Source organism: Phodopus roborovskii, unplaced genomic scaffold (genome assembly GCF_943737965.1).
Source record: "Phodopus roborovskii unplaced genomic scaffold, PHOROB, whole genome shotgun sequence".
Lineage (NCBI taxonomy): Eukaryota > Metazoa > Chordata > Mammalia > Rodentia > Cricetidae > Phodopus > Phodopus roborovskii.
Window position 1 is genome coordinate 223,678 of NW_026125537.1, and position 21,098 is coordinate 244,775.

Genomic DNA, 21,098 nt, shown 5'->3' on the forward strand with positions numbered 1-21,098 from the left:
GATTTTCTTTGGTTGATGAATCTATTTCTTCTAGTTTATCTTCTGTGCCTGAGATTCTCTCTTCCATCTCTTGAATTCTGTTGGTTATGCTTGTGTCTGTAGTTCCCATTTTTTTGCCGGGTTTTTCTATTTCCTGCCTTCCTTTGGTTTGTGTTGCCTTTATTTTCTCTATTTCAGTTTTCAAGTCTTGAACTGTTTCCTTCACCTGCTTAATTGTTTTTTCTTGGTTTTCTGTACTTTCTTTACTTTCCTTAAGGAATTTGTTCATTTCTTCTACTTTTTTGTTTGTTTTTCCCTCCATTTCTTTCAGGGATTTTCTCACATCTTCTTTGAGGGCCTCTATCATTTTTATGACGGTAATTTTTAAGTCGTTCCCTTCTGCTTCTTCTGTTTTGTTGTTGTGTTCCATTCTAGTTGGTGTAGATTCCCTAGATTCTGGTGGTGTCATGCTTGTCTTTCTGTTGTTAGGTGTTTTCTTGTATTGCCATCTTCCCATAGCTTCTTCCAGTAGGTGTTTGTGGGATCTCCCCCTCTCTCTATGGTACTTCCCCGATGGACTTATGTGGGTCAGAGATTCAATATCTGTAGCTCTGGGTGGTCCAAGCTCTATAGGAGGTCTCTCCGCAGACAGGGACCCAGGGATGGGTCTAGCCAATGGCTGGTGGAAGAGGACAAAGCCTGAGCTGAAACTTGGGAAGTTTCTGCATGATAGTCTGATCTCACTACAAACTGGCACTCTCCAGTTGAGGCCTCTTTCTTTAGCAGAGGCCCTGCTTTGGGGGTCAAGGATCTTGCAGGCAGGCGGAAACTCAGAGTGGGCCAGCAGAGATAGGTGGATCTCTGGGAGGGGCCCGGGACTCCAGCAGAGGACTGGAGGTGGGGTCAGAGACCAAGCAGGTGGAAATTACGGGTGGTCCTGTGTGGATAGGCAGGTCTCCTTTGTTCAGAGTTGCTCTGAGAACTCTCAGAAGTAGGGTGGACTGTTGGCTCCACCCTCTGTCCCAGTGCTCAACAGGGTAGGAGGGGCGGGCTTGGGGTGGAGATGGGTGGGGTGTACCAGAGCTCCAAGGTTGCTCTCCATGGGGACAGGACACAGGAACAGCAGTATGAGGGGCCAACCCAGGGAGTTCAGGGGGTGATGGGGAGAGGTTGTAGGGGAGAGGCTGCCCCAATTGGGCCCAGACTCACCTTTAGCCAATGGCTGGTGGAAGAGGACAAAGGCTGAGCTGAAACTTGAGAAGTTTTTGCAGGATAGTAGGATCTCGCTGGAAACTGGGACTCTCCAGTTGAGGCCTCTTTCTTTAGCAGATGCCCTGCTTTGGGGGGTCAAGGATCTTGCCAGTGGGAACTCAGAGTGGACCTGCAGAGATAGGCGGATCTCTGGGAGGGGCCCGGGACTCCAGCAGAGGACTGGAGGTGGGGTCAGAGACCAAGCAGGTGGAAATTACAGGTGGTCCCGCGTGGATAGGCAGGTCTCCTTTCCAGACAATCTTTTTTTTTTTTTTTTTTTTTTTAAATCTTGGTTCCAATTAAAATGGTGAACTCTCAGGAGGCAAAGATGATAGCTTTAGTCATCTTTGTCATCTCATAACTAATGACACTACTTATGTATCAGTGGGCAGTAGCAACTTGGAGGTGGGTGGATCTAGATGAGGTTTCTGGTCTACTAAATAACAATTATGTGTCTTTGAGAAACTAAATGAATGTCTTTAGCATAGTGGCTATTACAACCTTAATCAGGGTAACTATGATTACCACCTTAAGGTCAGGCCTGCTGATCTTCCTCTTCTTAGCCCTTTTATTTCATGTGCATTGGTGTTTTTGCTTGCATGTATGTCTGTGTGATGATGCCAGATTCACTTGAAATGGAGATATAGACAGTTGTGAGCTGCCATGTGGGTTCTGGGAATTGAACCTGGGTCTGTTATGAGTTAGTTTTCCTGCCAGCCTGGACCCACAGCTGTGCCAGCCCCAAATAACACACAAAGACACTGTATTAGGTATAAAGCTGTTGGCCTGTTACTAGCATTTCTTATTGGCCATCTTTGTCTTAAATATTAACCCATTTCTATTAATCTAAGTATTTCTACGTGGTCTTATATTACCTGAGAGAGTATCTAGAGTTCTTCTCTCTCGGTCCTACATTTTGATTCTTTTTCTCTATCTATCCCCGAATCTTCCTTGTCTCCTAGTCCCGCCTATCTTGCCCTCCTAATAGCCAACAGTACTTTATTCATTAACCAATACAAGAAACATATTTATAGAATGACATCTCCCATTATCTCCTCTTTTCTATCTAAAATAAAAAGAAGGGTTTTAACTTTAACATAGAAAAATATATAACAAAACAGTTATCAAATAAGAACCACAGTTAACAATGTTCAGTCCATTAAAATTTAGCAAATTTTAAAGAAAATGTTCCGTCATCTATCCTATCTGTGTGAGTCTAAAGTCCTATTTATAACTTATCTTTAAGCCTAACTATGGAAAACTATAACCACAACTATCTGTCTTCAACTCCGTTAAAGACCACAGAAGGATAATATATAAACTCTAGAAATGACAGAGACAATTCACTGCTTGGTCAGTCACCAGAAGTTCTTCTGTAATGTTCCATCTTCAGCCTATAGGCCATAGTGTGTCTGGCAGATTCCTCAGCAAAGACTTTAAACTGTCCCATGTGTGTTGGAAGTTTGTCAGTCACTTTTCTCTGTGTCCTGCAGAATGTCTGGCAGACTCTTCCATGAAGCAGAAACCCTGTAGCAATGTCCATCTTGTATCAGCAGTCATTTTCCTGTGGGTCCTGCATGTCCAGTTTATACAGCATAAAGTCAAACAGTCCAGACAAGAGTAGTTTCTTGCTCAAATGGCTAGTTTTGCCATATTGGAAGTAAACTCCATAATGAGTTTCTTTGATACTCATCTTCCTTTCTGATGTAGGTGGTGTTGGCAGGGGCAGTTGTGCCTCACTATTAAGAAAATCCTAAACCATTTTAAATGCCATATTCTGTAGGTCTTTGAAAGGTTTAAAGAATATTTATCTATCTCAAATATATTTCTGTATATCTAGAAAACCTTACTAAGTTAACTCTAAGTTTTGACAATCATATCTGTATTAAATTATACATTATATTTCTAGATGAGCTATATAAACACAATACCTAAACAAGAGGAGAAACAGACATATCACAAAATTGACCATAAATTCATATCTATATAAAAATCCATTCCAAAAGAAAGTATTCATATCTATACCATAAATATCTTTAAAAAACAGATTGGTTGTGGTCATTGACCATTTATATCCAAGCCCATTTAAATGAAAACATTTACAAATAATATTTGAGAATTTGCGTTGTTCTTTCCAAACTGCTTCCTGCTAGTAGGGGTCACTATCATGGGGATCCTAAGAAGACACAGAAATCCTGGCTTTTGTGGTCTGTAAGGCTGCCTTGTCCCAGCTGTTTTGAATGTTGGTTCACCTGGGACATTGCTTCAGAGGGTCTTGCTTGATGAAACAATGTTAGTCTGGAAGGAATCCACATCTTTTCATTTCTGTGGAAACAAAAAATAGAAATTCTTTTCTGTAGTGGGATATTCACTTTATCTCCTTCTGTGGCACTCACTGACCATGCCCATTAGGGAGTGGAGCCAGGGGCAGAAGTGACCTGTGGAAGGTCTGAGGAAGAGCTGGGGAACACTCTCTGGCTGGTGGGTCGCGGAGAGGAGAGCATCTGGTGGAACTTGCTGGTGTTCATCTGTCTAGGTTGTAAGTTATTTCTCCCTGAATAAACATCTATTTGGCCTATTTGTTTATCCTGATCCTTATTTAACTGCAATACTTTACCCCGGTAACCTGTCCTTGAACTTAAATTTTGAAGTCAAAGCATTCTAAAAATATATAAATTGGACTAATTTAGTAGCATTGATAATCAAGTGTATTGTAGCAATTATTTCTTCCTTGGAAATTGAGCAATTCAAAGGCAACATCATAGCATATAGTATCCAGAATATTTGAGTGCTTTTCATCTTCATGTGGCTTTTTTATTACTCTATTTCTTCTACTTTTACTTTTTCATTTTTTGAAACAGGGTTTCTCTGTGTAACTTTGGCTGCCCTGGAATTCACTTCCTACACCAGATTTACTTCCAAATCACAGAGATCTGCTTGCCTTTGCCTCCCGAGTGCTGGAATTAAAGGAGTGTGCCACCAATGCCCCAATTACTCTCTTTCTATTTTTTTTAAAACCACTTTATCCTGTTTCTTTTTCTCTCCCAAGCCTATGTATATTTTAAAACACAATGTAAACCTTTGAGTTTTTCCTTTATCTAAATCTATCTTACTCTAAATCTTTATCTTTTTCTGGCCATGTGTCTTTTATCTGCTAAACAACATTGTTAAAATGAAAACCATAGCTGTATTAGCCGCCATCTATTCAAGATGGCAGGGGATATTTACGACCAGAACTGAGAGCTGTGCTCACTGCCTTTGGTCTATGCTACCATCCAGCAGCATGCTGCCGGCTTGGAGATGTGGTCACTGCGATTGCCAGCTCTGGTATATATCATTAAGTTGTTAGCAGAGCTCTTTAAAAGTCTTAGGTTTCCTTTCTTTCTTTCTTTCTTTCTTTCTTTCTTTCTTTCTTTCTTTCTTTCTTGTCTGTTTGTTTGATTTGGTTTTTTTTTTTGTTTCTTGTTTTTGTTTTTTGCCAGTATGCTGAGTCATGAAACCTCCCTTAAAGCAACCGCACAAATCTCTGCTTGTCTCTAGCAAAACAGAGCCCAACTGAGAAAAATGTTGCTACCAAGAAACCTTGCTTGTCTCTGTTCTTTTTTTTCTAAAACCCTTTTTAAAGCTTTTGTCAACTTTTAAGTGAAAGTTTTTAGTAACCACTTTGAATGTGCCATTTTGTTATGAGTTGGTTTTCCCGCCAGCCTGGTCTCTCAAAGCCACACCAGTACCAAATAACACACAGAGACACTGTATTAGATATAAAGCTGTTGGCCTGTTACTAGTGTTTCATATTGCCTAGTTCTATTTTAAATATTAACCCATTTCTATTAATCTAAGTATTTCCATGTGGTCTTATCTTACTTGAGAGAGGTCCAGAGTTCTCCTCTCTCAGTCCTACATTTTGAATCTCCTCCTACCTCCTCCCAAAATCTCTTTGTCTCCTAGTCCTGCCTATCTTGCTTTCCTATTGAACAACAGTGCTTTATTCATTAACCAATATGAGAAATACATTTACAGAATTACATCTCCCATCACTGGGTCCTCTGGAAAAGTAGCCAGTGCTCTGAGCCATCTCCATAGCCTGACCTTCCTCATAGAAGGAGGTGGGAGTCATTTTACTCTTAAATGAGATTCCAGCCACTTATTCCCTTCTGTACTTCTATTTCAGTTGAACATAGTTCTCCTCCAGCTGCATGTGGTCTCTCCAGGGGTGTTAGGTTAACTTAAGAGAGGCCTCCATCTCTGTAGCTATAGGAAGTCAACATTCACTCGGGGTGGAACTTTTCAGTGCTGCAGCTGTTTTGGGTCACCTAGGCCCCTCAAATTAACTTCTCACCTGTCTATGTTCTTGTAATAAGTCCAATAAACTTACTGATTCACCTGTCTTGTATGGATTGACCTTTGTTATGTCACTAGCATTCCTGGAACTTGCTGTGTAGCCCGGATGACCTTGAACCCACAGAGATCCTTCTACCTCTACATCCCAAGTGCTGGGATTAAAGGTGTGAATCACTATACCCAACATCACTAGTATTCTTCACTGGAGTAAGTAGATGTTTGTTTAGATCTGTCCCAGAAATGTTAATACACCATTGGGGCTGCACTTCCTCAATTGTGGTTTAAGCTTCAAAGAAGAAATACCAAACCCTGTACAGATGTAAGGAACTCTGAGGACAGTCTTCTGGAGAACATGACGACAATGAGATGGTTGAATGACAGTGTTATGCCAAGGATGAAGTTCAGGAATGATGGAATATAAGAGAGACTTGGAAGAGGTGGGCAGTGGACACAAGCGATTGCAGAATTGTATACACATAGGCACATGTGGGAGGTGACAAGGAAGGTGACTGAAGAGACAGAAGTACTGAGTGTACCTGACTTCAGGTCACTGCTGGGTGGCCAGGATAGAAAAGGTGGACAAGGGAACAAGTCTGGTGCTCAGTGTCAAATTTACAAAGTGTAAATTTGAGGCATATCTTCTAAGCAGATGTTCCACCAAGCAGGGGAGGGCACAGAACGCCTGCATGAGAGAAAATCTTGGATACTTCTTGCACTTAAGTGTTGCTAGTCACCTAGGTGATACTATGCCCAAGAGAACACAATGATGGAAGATAAGAGAGGTAAAGGTAGACTTTGGGTGAAGCACTATTTCCTCTGAATGTTTTGGCAAGGATTAGAGCTCATGGGATGAGATGATCTGAGATATAGCAGGGGATCAGGAGAGCCCTATCCCCAGGAATTCAGGAACCTGGACCCAATAATACCAATATTAGTTGTTAGTAGAATATTCATGGTATAAAGAAATCATTGTAAACATTTAGGTAAGATAATGATATTGTACTTTTTTTTTATTTATTTTGTAGGTTTTTATTTCATGAAGACAGATTAAAGTCAAGCTTGGCATGTCCTTTTGGCTAGGATAAGTGAGAATAGCTTTGTAATTAGCTAGTTTCAGGATTAGTTTTTGAGTTGTCTCAAACACAGCACAGACACAGTACTGGAAGGGAATCAAAAGAGAAAATTCAAGCTAAGAAACAAGGTCCAGTCAAAATCATAATGAACTGAGGTTTGGCATGCAAGCCAAATGATAAGAACTCTGGAGTCTGAAAAGCACTCCGCCCCTGTCCTGCCTCCCCACCACCAAGTGCACAGGTCAGTCCCCAGCTGTCCATTATTACTCCTGAGAAACCCATCCTGGGCTTTCTCAGTGGATTGTCGATTCATTGAGTTCACCGATTAAAGCATAACTAAGGGGCTAGAGAGATGGCTTATGGTTAAGTTCCTGGTATCCACATCAGGTGGCTCACAACCACCTGTATTTCTAGCTCAAGTAGGGTTCTTGCCCTCCCTCAGCGAACACTCACTCTACAGTGTTGGCTGAAGTTAACATCTCCTGCCTCCTTAGAAGCTGACAGGGTGGGAGTCGGGGATGTAATAAGCCCTATTCTTGGGGTGTGGCATGTACCACCAATGTCTGGTTTAGTTAAAGTTTTATATTCATTCTTCAGTAAAGGGGCATGGCTGCTGCTGTTTGTAGCTGTATTCTGGGTGTGGATCACTGGAGTTCCATCACATACCTTCTGTAGGTTTCCTTTTGGAATCAGGAGGTAAGGGAACTTCTGACATAGCCGTGTTCCCCTCTTATTCTCCTAGAGAATGTGCTGTACATTTCTAACAATGTAGAATGTTCTGAACATTTCTAACAATGACTCTGAGCCTTACTGGAGACAATTGTCATGTCATGACTCCTAATAATTGGTGTCATTCATTGATTACACCCATGAGCTCCTCTTTCAAGGAGTTTTGTTGAAAAGGGAAGAAGAGAAATGTAGTGGAGTGCATGCCTAACAAGTGTAAGGCTTTGGATTCAGTCTGCAGCACTGAAGGCAAAATGAGAACACATCTGTATGCTAAAAGGTGTTTTGTTGTTGTTGTTGTGATTAAAAGGTGTATTTGTTTATCAACCATAACCATGTTGATCATTCCAGTGAATTTTTTTGTAGCCTTTCTCCCAAATATATAAATACTCAAAAAATAGCATCATTTTTCACGTTCTGTTCTGTAATATGCTTTTAGCACACACACACACACACACACACACACACATATATATATATATATATATATATGGAAATTTCCAAGTCATTATGTAATTTTCTATAACATCATTATAGAATGTATGCAGGCCATTCTGGTAGGTGGGCATACAATCTGCTTTAGTGAATTCATATCTTAGTGAGCATGTTAAGTGCTTGCTTACTGTCCTCTGATATAAACACATTGTTATTCACTTCCCAGGGGATGTATTCTCACACATATTCATGGTTGTGTCCTTTGGAAAATTCCATCTGCAATGATATTTCAGCTAAGGTATGGATGAGCATGTTAGAGTGAAAGAAAGATGAGTAGGTTTAGGGAGCTGGCACACACAGGATCCAGAGGTGCTGGTGCTGCATAACTGCTATATCTCTACTTGCAAAGTTCAGACATTCCAGAGAAGTTCTAGGTGTGGGCCATCTAATTTTCTTCATTGAATACTTGGAGGCAAGCTGGGTGAATGTAAATTAAATGAGCTGTAAAGTCGAGAGGGCTATGATGGATGACAAGATATAGATGCAAGGAGATCCTGACTGGCAGGACTATGGGCTAGAAGATCTGGACAAGTAGAAAAGGGGGAAATCATATTGCTGTCACAATGGTAATGTTCAAAATATTGTCTAGATGTTACTTGTGGAGGTTAGGGGACTCCTGGATGGACATCAGGTCCTCCATAAAAGACAAAGAAATTGCTAGGGTGGAGTTACCCTCCGGATTCATGCAGGCCCAATAACCTTAAGCTGTGTCCATTTGGTTATAGGTCAGTTGCTTAGCCCAAACTAAAAAGGGAGCAGACTGTGTGATCTACATCAAGGCTGTTGAGGGAAATACAAGCTAAGTTGTACCTACCTGAGAACACTAGGGACACAAACTCCATTCTCCTGCATTCTCAGTAATCCATGCACACTAGTAGTGTATGTGGTTTTCTTATCAAAAAAACAAATTCTGCAGGGAACACCAGGCAGCCATTCTCCAATTCGATTAGCACTAATATGGAAATACATGATTCTAGCTGTCTGGAAATAACATCATATCTCTCAGATGGGTATCTCAGTTCTCAAGACTGCCTGTCTTCCCACACCAGTCACAGGCCTATGATTATCTTTCCTGGGCTTCTGACTGAGCTGCTGTGAATCGGGGTTCCCACATCCTCAAGTTCAACTGGCTGGAGTGATTCATAGAACCCATTGGTCTTAGTTACTTTTCTATTGTGGTGACAAAACACCATGACCAAGGCAACTTAAAAAAGAAGGAATTAATTGAGATTTATAGTTCCAGAGGATTAGAGTCCAAGACCATCATGGCGGGAAGCATGGGATCAGTCAGGAAGATATGGTCCTGGAGCAGTAGTTGAGAACTTACATCCTGATGTGCAAGCAGGAGAGAAGGAGAGGAAAGGAGAGAGGAAGAGAAGCAGACACATAGATAAATAGATGGTAGACAGATAGATAGGTAGATAGATAGATAGATGATAGAACATAGATAATGATAGTAGATGATAAATAAATAGATGGATAGATAATAATAGATATAGATGGGTAGATGATGATAGAGAGACAGAAAGACAAAGACACACAGAGAAAAAGAGAGACAAAGAGACAGAGAGGGACAGAGAGAACAGAGCAAATGCTAGTCAGGCATGGTGTAGGCTTTGGAAACGTCAAGGCCCACCTCTGGTGACACACCTCCTCAAACAAAGCTACATTTCCTAATCATTCCCAAACAGCTCAGCCAACTGTGGACTAAGTATTCAAACATATGAGTGTATGGGGGCCATTCTCATTTAAAAAACACACCAGGGAAGCATTTATATACATTATATACATTTATATACACTGAAGAAGGCCAGATGAAGAAATTGTTTGAGAATAGTGTGTGCCTTCTGAAACTTAGGCTGGAGCTAGAAACTTAACCTGACTATGGTATTCAGATATGGGTCTTTGGGAAGTTGGGATGCTTAATCTGGATTTGCTAAGAGATATACACTTCTGATGGGAGATGTCATTCTGTAAATATGTTTCTCTTACTGGTTAATGAATAAAGAACTGTTGGTCTATAGGAAAGCAAGATAGGCAAGATGAGGAAACAAAGAGGATTCTGGGAGATGTAGTAGAGGAGTCAAGATGTAGGACATGAGAGAGTAAAAGGTCCAGACTCTTTCTCCAGTAAGATACGACCATGTGGAAACAGTTAGATTGATAGAAACGTGTTAATATTTAAAATAGAGCTAGCCAATAAGAAGTTCTAGCAATTGGCCAAAGTTTTATAGCTAATAGAGTCTCTATGTGTTATTTTGGGGACTGATGTGGCTCGGGACCAGGCTGGTGGGAAAGTGCTCATAACACACTTCTGGTTAGGTCTCTGAAAATGTCTTCAAGAAGGTTCGATTAAAAAGGGGAGACCTGTGGTGCTGGAGAGATGACTCAGTGGTTAATAGCACTGGCTATTCTTCCAGGGGACTTGAGTTCAATTCCCAGTATGCAAATGGCAGCTCACAACAGTCTGTAACTCCAGTTCCAAGCCATCTGATGCCTTTAACACAGACATATGTGGGTGAAACACCAATGAATATAAAACAAAAATAAATAAATTAGAAAAAAAAGGGAAGACCCGTGATTGAATATATAGTGAGGAAATTGGCGGGGGGTGGGGGGGAGAGAACAGTTCATGTGCTATGGAGAGATGGTGATCTGAAGAGGCAAAGGAATGGTTTGATGTGGGTGGTCTGATTGTCACCCAGGCCAATAGTGGCCTCTGACCCTGGGCTGCTGCCAAGTGCCATGTCTGGGTCCATGGCCATACCAAACCAGGGCCTGTGTTGATGTCTGTGGCTCCTGTTACCACTAAAGGTCATGCAGACAGAGTCTGGGATGACACCTGAAGTTGTATTAGTGTCTGAGAGCCCTGATGCTGCTGTGTCATATTGATCTGAGTCACCTGAGCTGCCACCTGGGGCCATGGTGACATCCAGGCTCAGGCTGCTGCTGAGGACCCTGTCTGGGTCCATGGCCCTACTGTAACAGGGGATGTTGATGTTCATTGTCCACTTTACCATGGGTACCCATGTGACTCACTGGTGTTGAAATCCAAGGGATGTGCTGAGTTAACTCCACCCTTTGTCAACCCTGGAAGAGCTGGCTCCACTTCACAAGGGAGAGCTAGCCCTGATGACCCAGACATTGAAGCCACCCCGAGGGGTGTGGTTCCAGAGGCCCTGGACTGACCATCTTAGCTATCAATCAGGCACATATCCAGGGCTTTGAGTTGGCCCACCCCAACATCTACCCCATCTATGACCTGCTGGAGCACATGAAGGGACTAGTCCTGTGAAACCATAGCCACAAGATCTCTATGACTTGGGGTACCAACAGGGTACCAGAAAGGAGTTTTGATAAGGGTCCAGTATTGATGGTGTAGCAGAATCCAGAGTCCTAGAACTAGACCAACAACTTATTACACAATGAACATTTGCAAGTAAAGCTGTTTGGACAAAAGGATATATACTGTGTGACACACTGTAGCTCCCAGTGCCACTGAGATGAATGAAGAGGTAATGGAAAGGTGGGAAAGACAGAGGAACAAACTCTTTCTTTTGTTTGTTTTTGTTTGCTTTTTTGGGGGTTGTTGTTTTTGTAATTGATACATTTTATTTTTATTTATTTACTTATTTATTTTTAATTTTCCTTTTGGAGGATGCTGCAATGGTAAAGGGAAGATACAGAAGGACAAGGAGGTCAGTGGGCTTGGAGTGCATGATGTGAAATTCTTAAATAATCAATAAAATTTTATGTTAAAAAAGAAAGAAAGAAAAGACACATATACTCACTGGAGCATGGTCAAATTCCCAGTGGCCAACCCCTTAAAGAAAACTGAATCCTTCCTCACTCCCCACTCCTATAGCAGCCATCAATTGTGAAGAGCTACACCTCAGGGTCCCTATCACAAATTATTAAGAGTTCTTCCTGTTTAGACTGTTTATTTTTTGTTTCATTTTTTTTTTTTGGGTTGAAGCATTAGGGTGAGAGTGGGGTGGGAGAGAAGTTGTCATAGAAGCCTTCTATGTCTCTCATTCTCAGCTGTGGGCCTGCAGTCATCAATACCACTGCAAAAGAAGCTTCCTTGCTCTCTCCAGTCAGTGACAGCAAGGATCATGAACTTTCACATGGTTTCTGATGACAGCACAGACCACGGAGATCTACATGGCTTCTAGCATCAGCATGGACCATGGATTTCAGCATGGTTTCCAGTGGCAGTACAGACCATGGTTATCAACACAACCCTCAGCTGCAGCATGGGCCATGGACACAAAAATGACTTCAGCACAGACCAAAGATATCCACATGACCTTTAGTTGTAACATAGACCATGGGCATCAACATGGTCTCTAGTGGGAGCCTAGACCACAGACATCCCATGAACTCTGGTGACAGCATAGACCATTAACACCATTATGGCCTTTGGTGGCAGCATAGTCCAGGTATTTATTTTTCTTCTTCTCATTGAGGGAAGTCACAAGGGTGGGGTGGATCTGGGAAGACTGGGAAGTGAATGTTATTTGGATTTATTATGTGCAATTCTCAAATAACCAATAAAAACAATATGTTGTGGGGGGTAGGGAAGGTATGGACAACTCCTAGCAGCAGTGGCTCCAGTGTAAAGAGATTCATGTGCACATCGAAGAAGTGCTTGCTTACTTGCTTTCCTGCTTTCCATTCTTGCTGAATGTGTCCATATCTGATGCTTCTGCTGTCATTCTTGCTGACATTAAACTCCAGAATCTTTGGGACTCAATGTGGACTGAAGATCAGCAACTTTCTAAGAATACCTCAGGCCCTTAGTGCTAGACTAGAAGTCTTGGTAGCCAGCTTCATGGGCAGCTATTAGGATCTCAGCCTCTCCGAAGTGAAGACAGCCACAGTTGTATACCAAACAACCTGATAAATTTCATTTTATGTTATACATGTATTCTATCTGTTCTGTAACTTTAGAGAATCCTAATATAGAGAAGATTGGAATCAGGTAAATTCAGGTTGGTGGAGTCCTCATGACTCATACTGGTAGCTTTGTAAGAGGAAGGAGAGAGACCATGGCATACATTCTTTATCTTTTGATATGTCACACTTCTTGTTTCTTGATATGTCGTCTCTCACAGATCCATGTTCTTGCTCTGATGTTATCCAGAATTGATGGGAGATGTCATTCTGTAAATATGTTTCTCATATTGGTTAATTAATAAAGCACTGTTGGCCAATAGGAAAGAAAGATAGGCAGGACTAGGAGACAAGGAGGAGAGAGGAAGTAGTAGGGAGAAGTTCCAAGATGGAGGACCTACTGGGTAGGATGCTGGTCCCTCTCTCCGTTAAGATAACACCACATGGAAATACTTAGATTAATAGAAATGGTTAATATTTAAGACAAAGCTAGCCAATAAGAAACTAGTAACTGGCCTAGAGCTTTATATCAAATACAGTGTCTCTGTGTGTTATTTGGGTCTGGCACAGTTGTGGGACCAAAGTGGCAGGGAAAAACATAACATAATGGTTAATAAGAACTTCCACTTAAAACTTAACAAAAGCTAAAGAAAGGGTTTTAGAAGCAAAAGAACAAAGACAAGCAAGACTTCTTGGTAGCAGCAATTTTCTCGGTTTGTGTTCTGTTTTGCTAGAGCCAAGCAGAGACTTGTGAGGCTCCTTTAAGGGAGGTTTCCTGACTCAGCATAAGTGGCAAAAACTGCAAGGCTTTTAAAAAGCTCTGCTAACAACTGAATGGTGTGTACGAGAGCTGGCAATGGCAGTGACCATATCTCCAAGCCGGCAGCATGCTGCTAGATAGCAGTGTAGACCAAGGCAGTGAACACAGCTCTCAGTTCTGGTAGTAAATGTATCCCCGCCATCTTGGATACACTGGGGCTAATACAGCTGTGGCTTTCATTTTAGGAATATTGTTTACTAGATAAAAGACTCGTGGCCAGAAAAAGATAAAGATTTACAGTACAGACAGATTCAGATTAAGAAAAACCTCTAAAGGTTTACAGTGTGTTTTAAAATATACGTAGGCTTGGGAGAGAAAAAGAATAAAATGGTTTTAAAAAGACAGAGAGTAGCTGGGTGTGGTGGCACATGTCTTTAATTCCAGCACTCGGGAGACAGAGGCAAACAGATCTCTGTGATTTCAAAGTAAATCTGGTATACAGAATTAATTCCAAGACAGATAAATGTTACACAGAAAAACCCTGTCTCAAAAAATAAAAGAAATAGAGTAATAATAATAATAAAAAAGCTACTTAAAGATGGCAAGCACAAAAAGAATGTGGATACTATATGCTGATCTGTTATCTTTAAATTATTTGACCGCTGAGGAAATAGCAACAGCTGTTAAAACAAATGCTGTTGGATTAATTCAATTTACATATTTTAAAAATGCTTTGACTTCAAAATTTAAGTCTAAGGACAGGTTACTGGGGGAAAGAATTTCCATTTTTGTTTCCACAGAAATGAAAAGCTGTGGATTCCTTCCAGACTAACATGGTTTGATCAAGCAAGGCCCCCTGAAACAGCATCCCAGGTGATCCAACATTCAAAACAGCTGGAGCAAGGCAGCTTTGCAGACCACTACAGCCAGGATTTCTGCATCTTCTTAGGATCCCCATGACAGCGCCCCCTACCAGCAGGAAGCAGTTTGGAAAGAAGGACATCCAAACTTCCAAATATCATTTATAAATGTTTGTTTTCATTTATATGGGGTTGGTTATAAATGGTTAATGACCACAACCAATCTTTTTAAAGGTAAAAAAGGGGATTATGGTATAGATATAAATACTTTGCTTTGAAATGGATTTTCATTTATTGATACAAATTCAAGGTCAATTTTGTGATATGTATATTTCTTCTCTTGTTTAGGTATTGTGTTTATATAGCTCATTTAGAAATGTAATGTATAAATTAGTACAGATTATAGGTAGTTACCTATGATAGTCAAAACTTAGAGTGAAGTTAGGTTTTCAAGATTTATTTGAGATGGATAGGCATTCTTCAAACCTTTCAAAGACCTACAGAATATGGCATTTAAAATGGCTTAGGGTTTTTCTTAGCAGTAAGGAATAACTGCTCCTGGCAACACCACCTGTGTCAGAAAGGAAGATGGACATAGAAGAAACAAATTATGGAGTTTACTTCCAATGCCATTTGGGCAAGAAACTACTCTTGTCTGGACTGCTTGACTTTATGCTGTATAAACTAGACATGCAGGACCCACAGGAAAACGACTGCTGAAACAAGATGGACATTGTTACAGAGTTCCTGCTTCATGGAAGAGTCTTCCAGACAATCTGCAGGACACAGAGAAAAGTGACTGACAAACTGCCAATACAGTAGACAGTTTAAAGTTTCTTGCTTTATTGAGGAGTCTGCTAAACACTCTATGGCCTATGGGCTGAAGATGGAACATTACAGAAGAACTTCTGGTGACTGACCAAGCAGTGAATTGTCTCTGTCATTTCTAGAGTTTATATATTATCCTTTTGTGGTCTTTGATGGAGTTGAAGACAAATAGTTATGGTTATAGTTTTCCTTAGTTAAGTAAAATTAAAGAAAGTTACATATAAGACTTTAGACTCACACAGATAGGATAGATGACGGAATATTTAAATCTTACAAATTGTTAATAGACTAAATATTGTTAACTGTGATTCTTATTTGACAACTGTTGTGTGATATATTTTTCTATGCTAAGGTTAAAACCCTTTTTATTTTAGACAGAAAAGAGGAGATGATGGGAGATGTCATTCTGTAAATGTGTTTCTCTTATCGGTTAATGAATAAAGCACTGTTGGCCAATAGGAAAGCAAGATAGGTGGGATTAGGAGACAAGGAGGAGAGAGGAAGGAGGGAGGAGATTCAAGATGGAGGATCTACAGGGTAGAACACCAGCCCCTCTCTCTGGTAAGATAAGATCACATGGGTATATTTAGATTAATGGAAATGGGTTAATATTTAAGACAGAGCCAGCCAATAAGAAACTAGTAACTGGCCTAGAGCTTTGTATCCAATACAGCGTCTCTGTGTGTTATTTGGGGGCTGGCACAGTTGTGGGACCAGAGTGGCAGGGAAAAACATACTGGTAACACACTATGATGTCATCCATCTATGGGAGTCAGGGACAGGCCTGGAAGGTGTTCTTTGGACTTTAGCTGTTGTGAGTTAAACAAATTCCTTTCTATTATACGAGACCAATTTCAGGTATTTTGTACAGGGGCAGGCATGGAGGAAAATGTGGATTGGTTCCATGCATTTGCCACCTTCCAGTAACCTATTGGGAAGATGTCTGAGATCTGTCCTGTTGGGTTCTTATGGAGGCTTCATTATACAGGCATAGTTGACTGTGTCACTGTACACTGGTAACCAACTTAATCTTGAGTTCCCTTTCCCTTTGTGGAGGTTGGGGAATAAGGCTAACAATCCCCAAAGACTTTAGACATTCTAAATATTTTAGCAATTTTATACTAGGAAACAAAATCAAAGAACAAATACATACTTCAGCATATCATAGTATTACAATAAACATGTGATTTAAATTTTTCTGGTGGCCAGCATATATTTTAGATAACTTAACATAGTCAATACAAACCCATTCTTATTTGAGGGGTATTATTTTCTCTCTATGTATGATTTTAAAATAAACATGTAATAATTGCACATATTTATGTGATAAAGTGTGTAATTTGATACATGTCCATTATGTAACCAGTAAATTAGGGTAATTAGCATAGCCATATTATGTAACACCATTTCCATCAACTGAAAAACCTGGAAGTTCTCTTTCCTAAATCTTTATAAATTAGATAATAAATGGCTATGAACTGTAGTCACCCCATTGTGCTGTAGAACACCAGACCTAATTTCTCTCAAGTATATATATTTTGGTGTCCATTACCCAGGCTCCCACTGTGACCATTTTTCTAAGGTTTTAAAAATCAATGTATGCTTTATATTTCCATCCATCTCAGTTTAGATACTCAATTTCCAGTGGTTCAAATGAAATACAGTCTACTGAAAAAAAAATGTTGACATGATGAGTTAGTGTTCTCAACTTGAGAGATGGGTCTCTGGGCATGCTTGTGGGGGTGGGTGATCATGGTGAGGTAAGAAGACCTGCCCACTATGGGCATCACCATCCCCTGGCTGGGATCCTATTGTATTAGTGGAGAAAGGGAGCTGAGAAGCAGCATGCATTCATCACTCTCTGCTTCTGGATTGTGGCTGTGATATTACTATATAATTGAAACTCTTGCTTTCTTGACTTCCTTCCCCACCATAATGGATTATTCCATTGAGCTGTGAGCCAGAATAAATCATCTCTTCCTTAAACCATTTTTGTCAGAGAATTTTATCACAACAATAAGGAAACTGAAGGCAGTTGTGTTTAGTGAAAAATATTTTCTTAAGTTATTTTTTTCTGTTTTTTTAATTGTTTAAGGATTTCACACATGCATATGACATATTTTGATCAAGTCTACCCCCTCATGCCCTCCTTTCAAATTCCTCCCCTATAACCTCTACCACTTTTCTTTTCCAACTTCATGTGCTGTGTTTTAAAACCCACAGAGTCCACTTAGTGCTGTCTGCATGTACATGGGTGTGGGACCATCTTTTGGAGCACAGGAAGCCTCTCAGGGACCACATCTGAAGAAAATTGTCTTGCCTACAGTAGCCATCAATTGCCAATAGCTTCTCAGCTAGGATGGGTCTTCATGAGTCTTTCCCCCATCCCTGCTGGGATTTGGCTGGCTTGATCTTTTACATGTATCATGCATGTAGTCACAGCTGGTGAGATCATGTGTTTAATGGCCCTGTGGTGTCTGGCAAATATTGCTTAACTGAAGATGTTTTCTACCTCTGGCTCTTAAAATCTTTCTGCCACCAGCCTAGTTTAAGATTTACCTCAGTTTATTATCTGTAAAATGGAAAAATAATAAGCTGCTGCTTAGGATGCTTCCAGAGGTGAGATAGGCAGATATGTCCCAGATATGGCCTCTGGGACAGCATCTCTGGGCTCTACCTTCAATAACTCTTTCTTTGTAATGTGGACAAGACTCTGCCTGGGGAAGGATAGCCATTACTAGTTTTTAGCAGGCTTGTGGTTTGAGGTGACAGGTGGCATTTTTCAGGTCACATAAACAAACGCAGCTCTGGCCCGACGGTAGTCATCTGCGCCGCAGTCGGCTCGGCGCCCCCGCCTCCGCGATGCCCCCCAAGAAACAGGCTCAGGCCGGGGGCAGCAAGAAGGCAGAGCAGAAGAAGAAGAAGATCTTCGAGGATAAAACTTTCGGTCTAAAGAATAAGAAAGGAGCAAAGCAACAGAAGTTTATTAAGGCTGTTACTCATCAAGTGAAATTTGGTCAGCAGAATCCACGTCAGGTAGCACAAAGTGAAGCTGAAAAGAAACTGAAAAAAGATGACAAGAAGAAAGAGCTACAAGAACTAAATGAGTTGTTCAAACCTGTAGTTGCTGCACAAAAAATAAGTAAAGGTGCAGATCCCAAGTCTGTGGTGTGTGCATTCTTCAAACAAGGACAGTGTACTAAAGGGGATAAATGTAAGTTCTCTCATGACCTCACTTTGGAGAGAAAATGTGAAAAACGAAGTGTGTACGCAAGAGATGAAGAACTTGAAAAAGATACTATGGATAATTGGGATGAGAAAAAGCTGGAAGAAGTAGTAAACAAGAAGCACGGTGAGGCGGAAAAGAAAAACCCAAAAACTCAAATAGTGTGCAGACATTTCCTTGAAGCTATTGAAAATAACAAGTATGGCTGGTTTTGGGTGTGTCCTGGAGGTGGTGACAATTGCATGTATCGCCATGCACTTCCTCCTGGATTTGTGCTGAAGAAAGACGAAAGAAGAGAAAGAAGATGAGATTTCATTAGAAGATCTAATTGAAAGAGAGCGTTCTGCCTTAGGTCCAAATGTTACCAAAATCACTCTAGAATCTTTTCTTGCATGGAAGAAAAGGAAAAGACAAGAAAAGATTGATAAACTTGAACAAGATATGGAGAGACAGAAAGCTGACTTCAAAGCAGGAAAAGCACTGGTGATCAGTGGTCGTGAGGTGTTTGAATTTCGTCCTGAGCTGGTCAATGATGATGATGAGGAAGCAGATGATACCCGTTACATTCAGGGAACAGGTGGTGATGAGGTTGATGATTCTGTGGGTGTAAATGACATAGATGTAAGCCTGTACATCCCAAGAGATGTAGAAGAGACGGGTATCACTGTAGCCAGTCTTGAAAGATTCAGCACATATGCTTCAGATAAAGATGAGAACAAATTAAGTGAAGCTTCTGGAGGTCTGGCTGAAAATGGTGAAAGAAGTGATTTGGATGAGGACAACGGAAGTGGGGCACAAGAAAATGGGTCCATCGATGCCGTTCCAGTTGATGAAAATTTTTGTTCACTGGGGAAGATCTAGAAGAACTAGAAGAAGAATTAAACACACTTGATCTAGAGGAATGACAGCAAACAAGTCAAGGAAGAAAACTAGGTCAGCATACTATGATCAGCGGAACTAAAATTGATGTTAATTGTTCTACCACCTAGAATCAACAGGATGTTTACTTCCCTATGATGATTCTGGAGGGCTACTGTCCTCCAAAAAAGTACTCTCCCTGCGTCTTCTCTTCTGACTTTGACTACATCTCATAGTAAGTTCAGAGTAGTTGATGATAAATTGAAAGTGGTCATTACAGAAGATGATTGTTGTTGTACTATCCACTCTGGTAGGAAGTGTAACTGCTTCTCCAGCTTTTGGTTTTCATTGGGCATGTGTAATTTCCAGGAACAACGAATTCATACTTAAAATACTTTCCGTTTGATGCAGTTTTTAATGAGTGGTTTCCTTTCCTTTGTATTTATATGTTTTAAAGACTGCCTGAAAGGTGAACACTGTACTTGATAAAGGAGACTGCATATGCAGGTTCAGTATTGTACATCTGGACGATAAGGTGGACACTGAGAATGGGACTTGTTCAACCTAACAAGGTCAGCCACAGTGCCCTGTGTTAAAGCTGTTTAAAGTTCTTCCTTTTTTTTTTTTTTTTTTTTTTTTTTTTTGCCAATAAAGTTGTAAATAAAAACCATCATCCAAATCCAAAAAAAAAAAAAAAAAAAAAAACAAAAAACAAAAAAACAAAAAACGCAGCTCTGAGCTTTCTCATCCCACTGAAAGCTTGCTTTTTTATTTACAGCTTCAGATTGATTTGGATCGATCTGCCCTCAAACCTTTTCATCAAGAGAGTGAAAACAAAGAAGCAAGGAGAGAAGGCTGGGGTTCCTACATCCTCCCTCCATCTGTGGGTGGTGCTGGGTGTCTGGCCAACTTCCCACTAGTGCCACAAAATACAACCAGAGATGAGAGATGGATACGTTGGCCTGGAGAAGCCTTCTGCATTTCTCTGTTCACCCAGCCACATCTGTGCTTCTGTCAAGTAAACAAAGAATATGTACTGCTCTCAGGCAGGCACTAACATTAGCTGAGTAAGAGCCCTTTGGGGGCCAGGGAAAGGAGGTTCACATTTGAAAATGAACCAATGTACGTGGGGATTTATAGCGCTGCTTTTCCGACAGAGAGTGTGGACTATTTTTTCTCTGGGAGATTAGGGTTTACTAGTGGATTCAAGTGTAACTTTGGAGAGTGGCAGAGGTGTTAGATGTGGCAGTATCACAGTATTGTTTTATTGGCAATTAGATTTCAAACTGGCACGAATGTATGAAAATAAGTCTCAATTATGGGCCTGTAAAGTTTCTCCACCATCTGTCAACAGTTTGCTCCTTATGCCACAACATGTGTACCTTTGGAGGGAAAAATGATTTAATAGACCAAGAGAGGGGAGGTACAGCTCACCAAACCAAACTGGAGTTTGTAGCAGCTGCCTGTTCTTATGATTTCTGATGCAGAGAGGAATTTAAACTTCAATGTGCATGCATTGGTGTGTATATATACACACATCTGTAAACACACTTTTGAACACAACTTCAGCAGACAAGAACCCAGTTTTCCCACTTTGCAGTTGCAAAAGATGAAGTTCACCATAAGTCAGTCAGTCAGGGGTGTGTCTGAGTGAAACAGTCATATGAGTAGATGCTGAAGCTTCATCCAACTGCACCATGTTTCTGCTGGTAAATGTGTGGCAATTGGTTCTCTGAGACTGTTACAAGTTGGGTTTGCTCATTTTCATGGTGGCAACACTCCATCAGTGGCTGATGTCAGCATGA

General features: G+C 40.8%; 2 protein-coding genes across 5 annotated transcripts in view; both read left to right on the forward strand.

Annotated features, from left to right (window-relative positions):
• Positions 1–21,098, forward strand: part of Rps24 (ribosomal protein S24) — a 1,129,312-nt gene that overhangs the window by 60,239 nt on the left and 1,047,975 nt on the right. The window lies entirely within an intron of this gene.
• Positions 18,027–19,683, forward strand: LOC127216145 (zinc finger CCCH domain-containing protein 15-like). Its single transcript, XM_051176694.1, is given in 3 exon segments — positions 18,027–18,721; positions 18,723–19,272; positions 19,275–19,683. Coding segments are annotated over 3 exon segments (1,266 nt in total). The 5' UTR covers positions 18,027–18,071; the 3' UTR covers positions 19,341–19,683.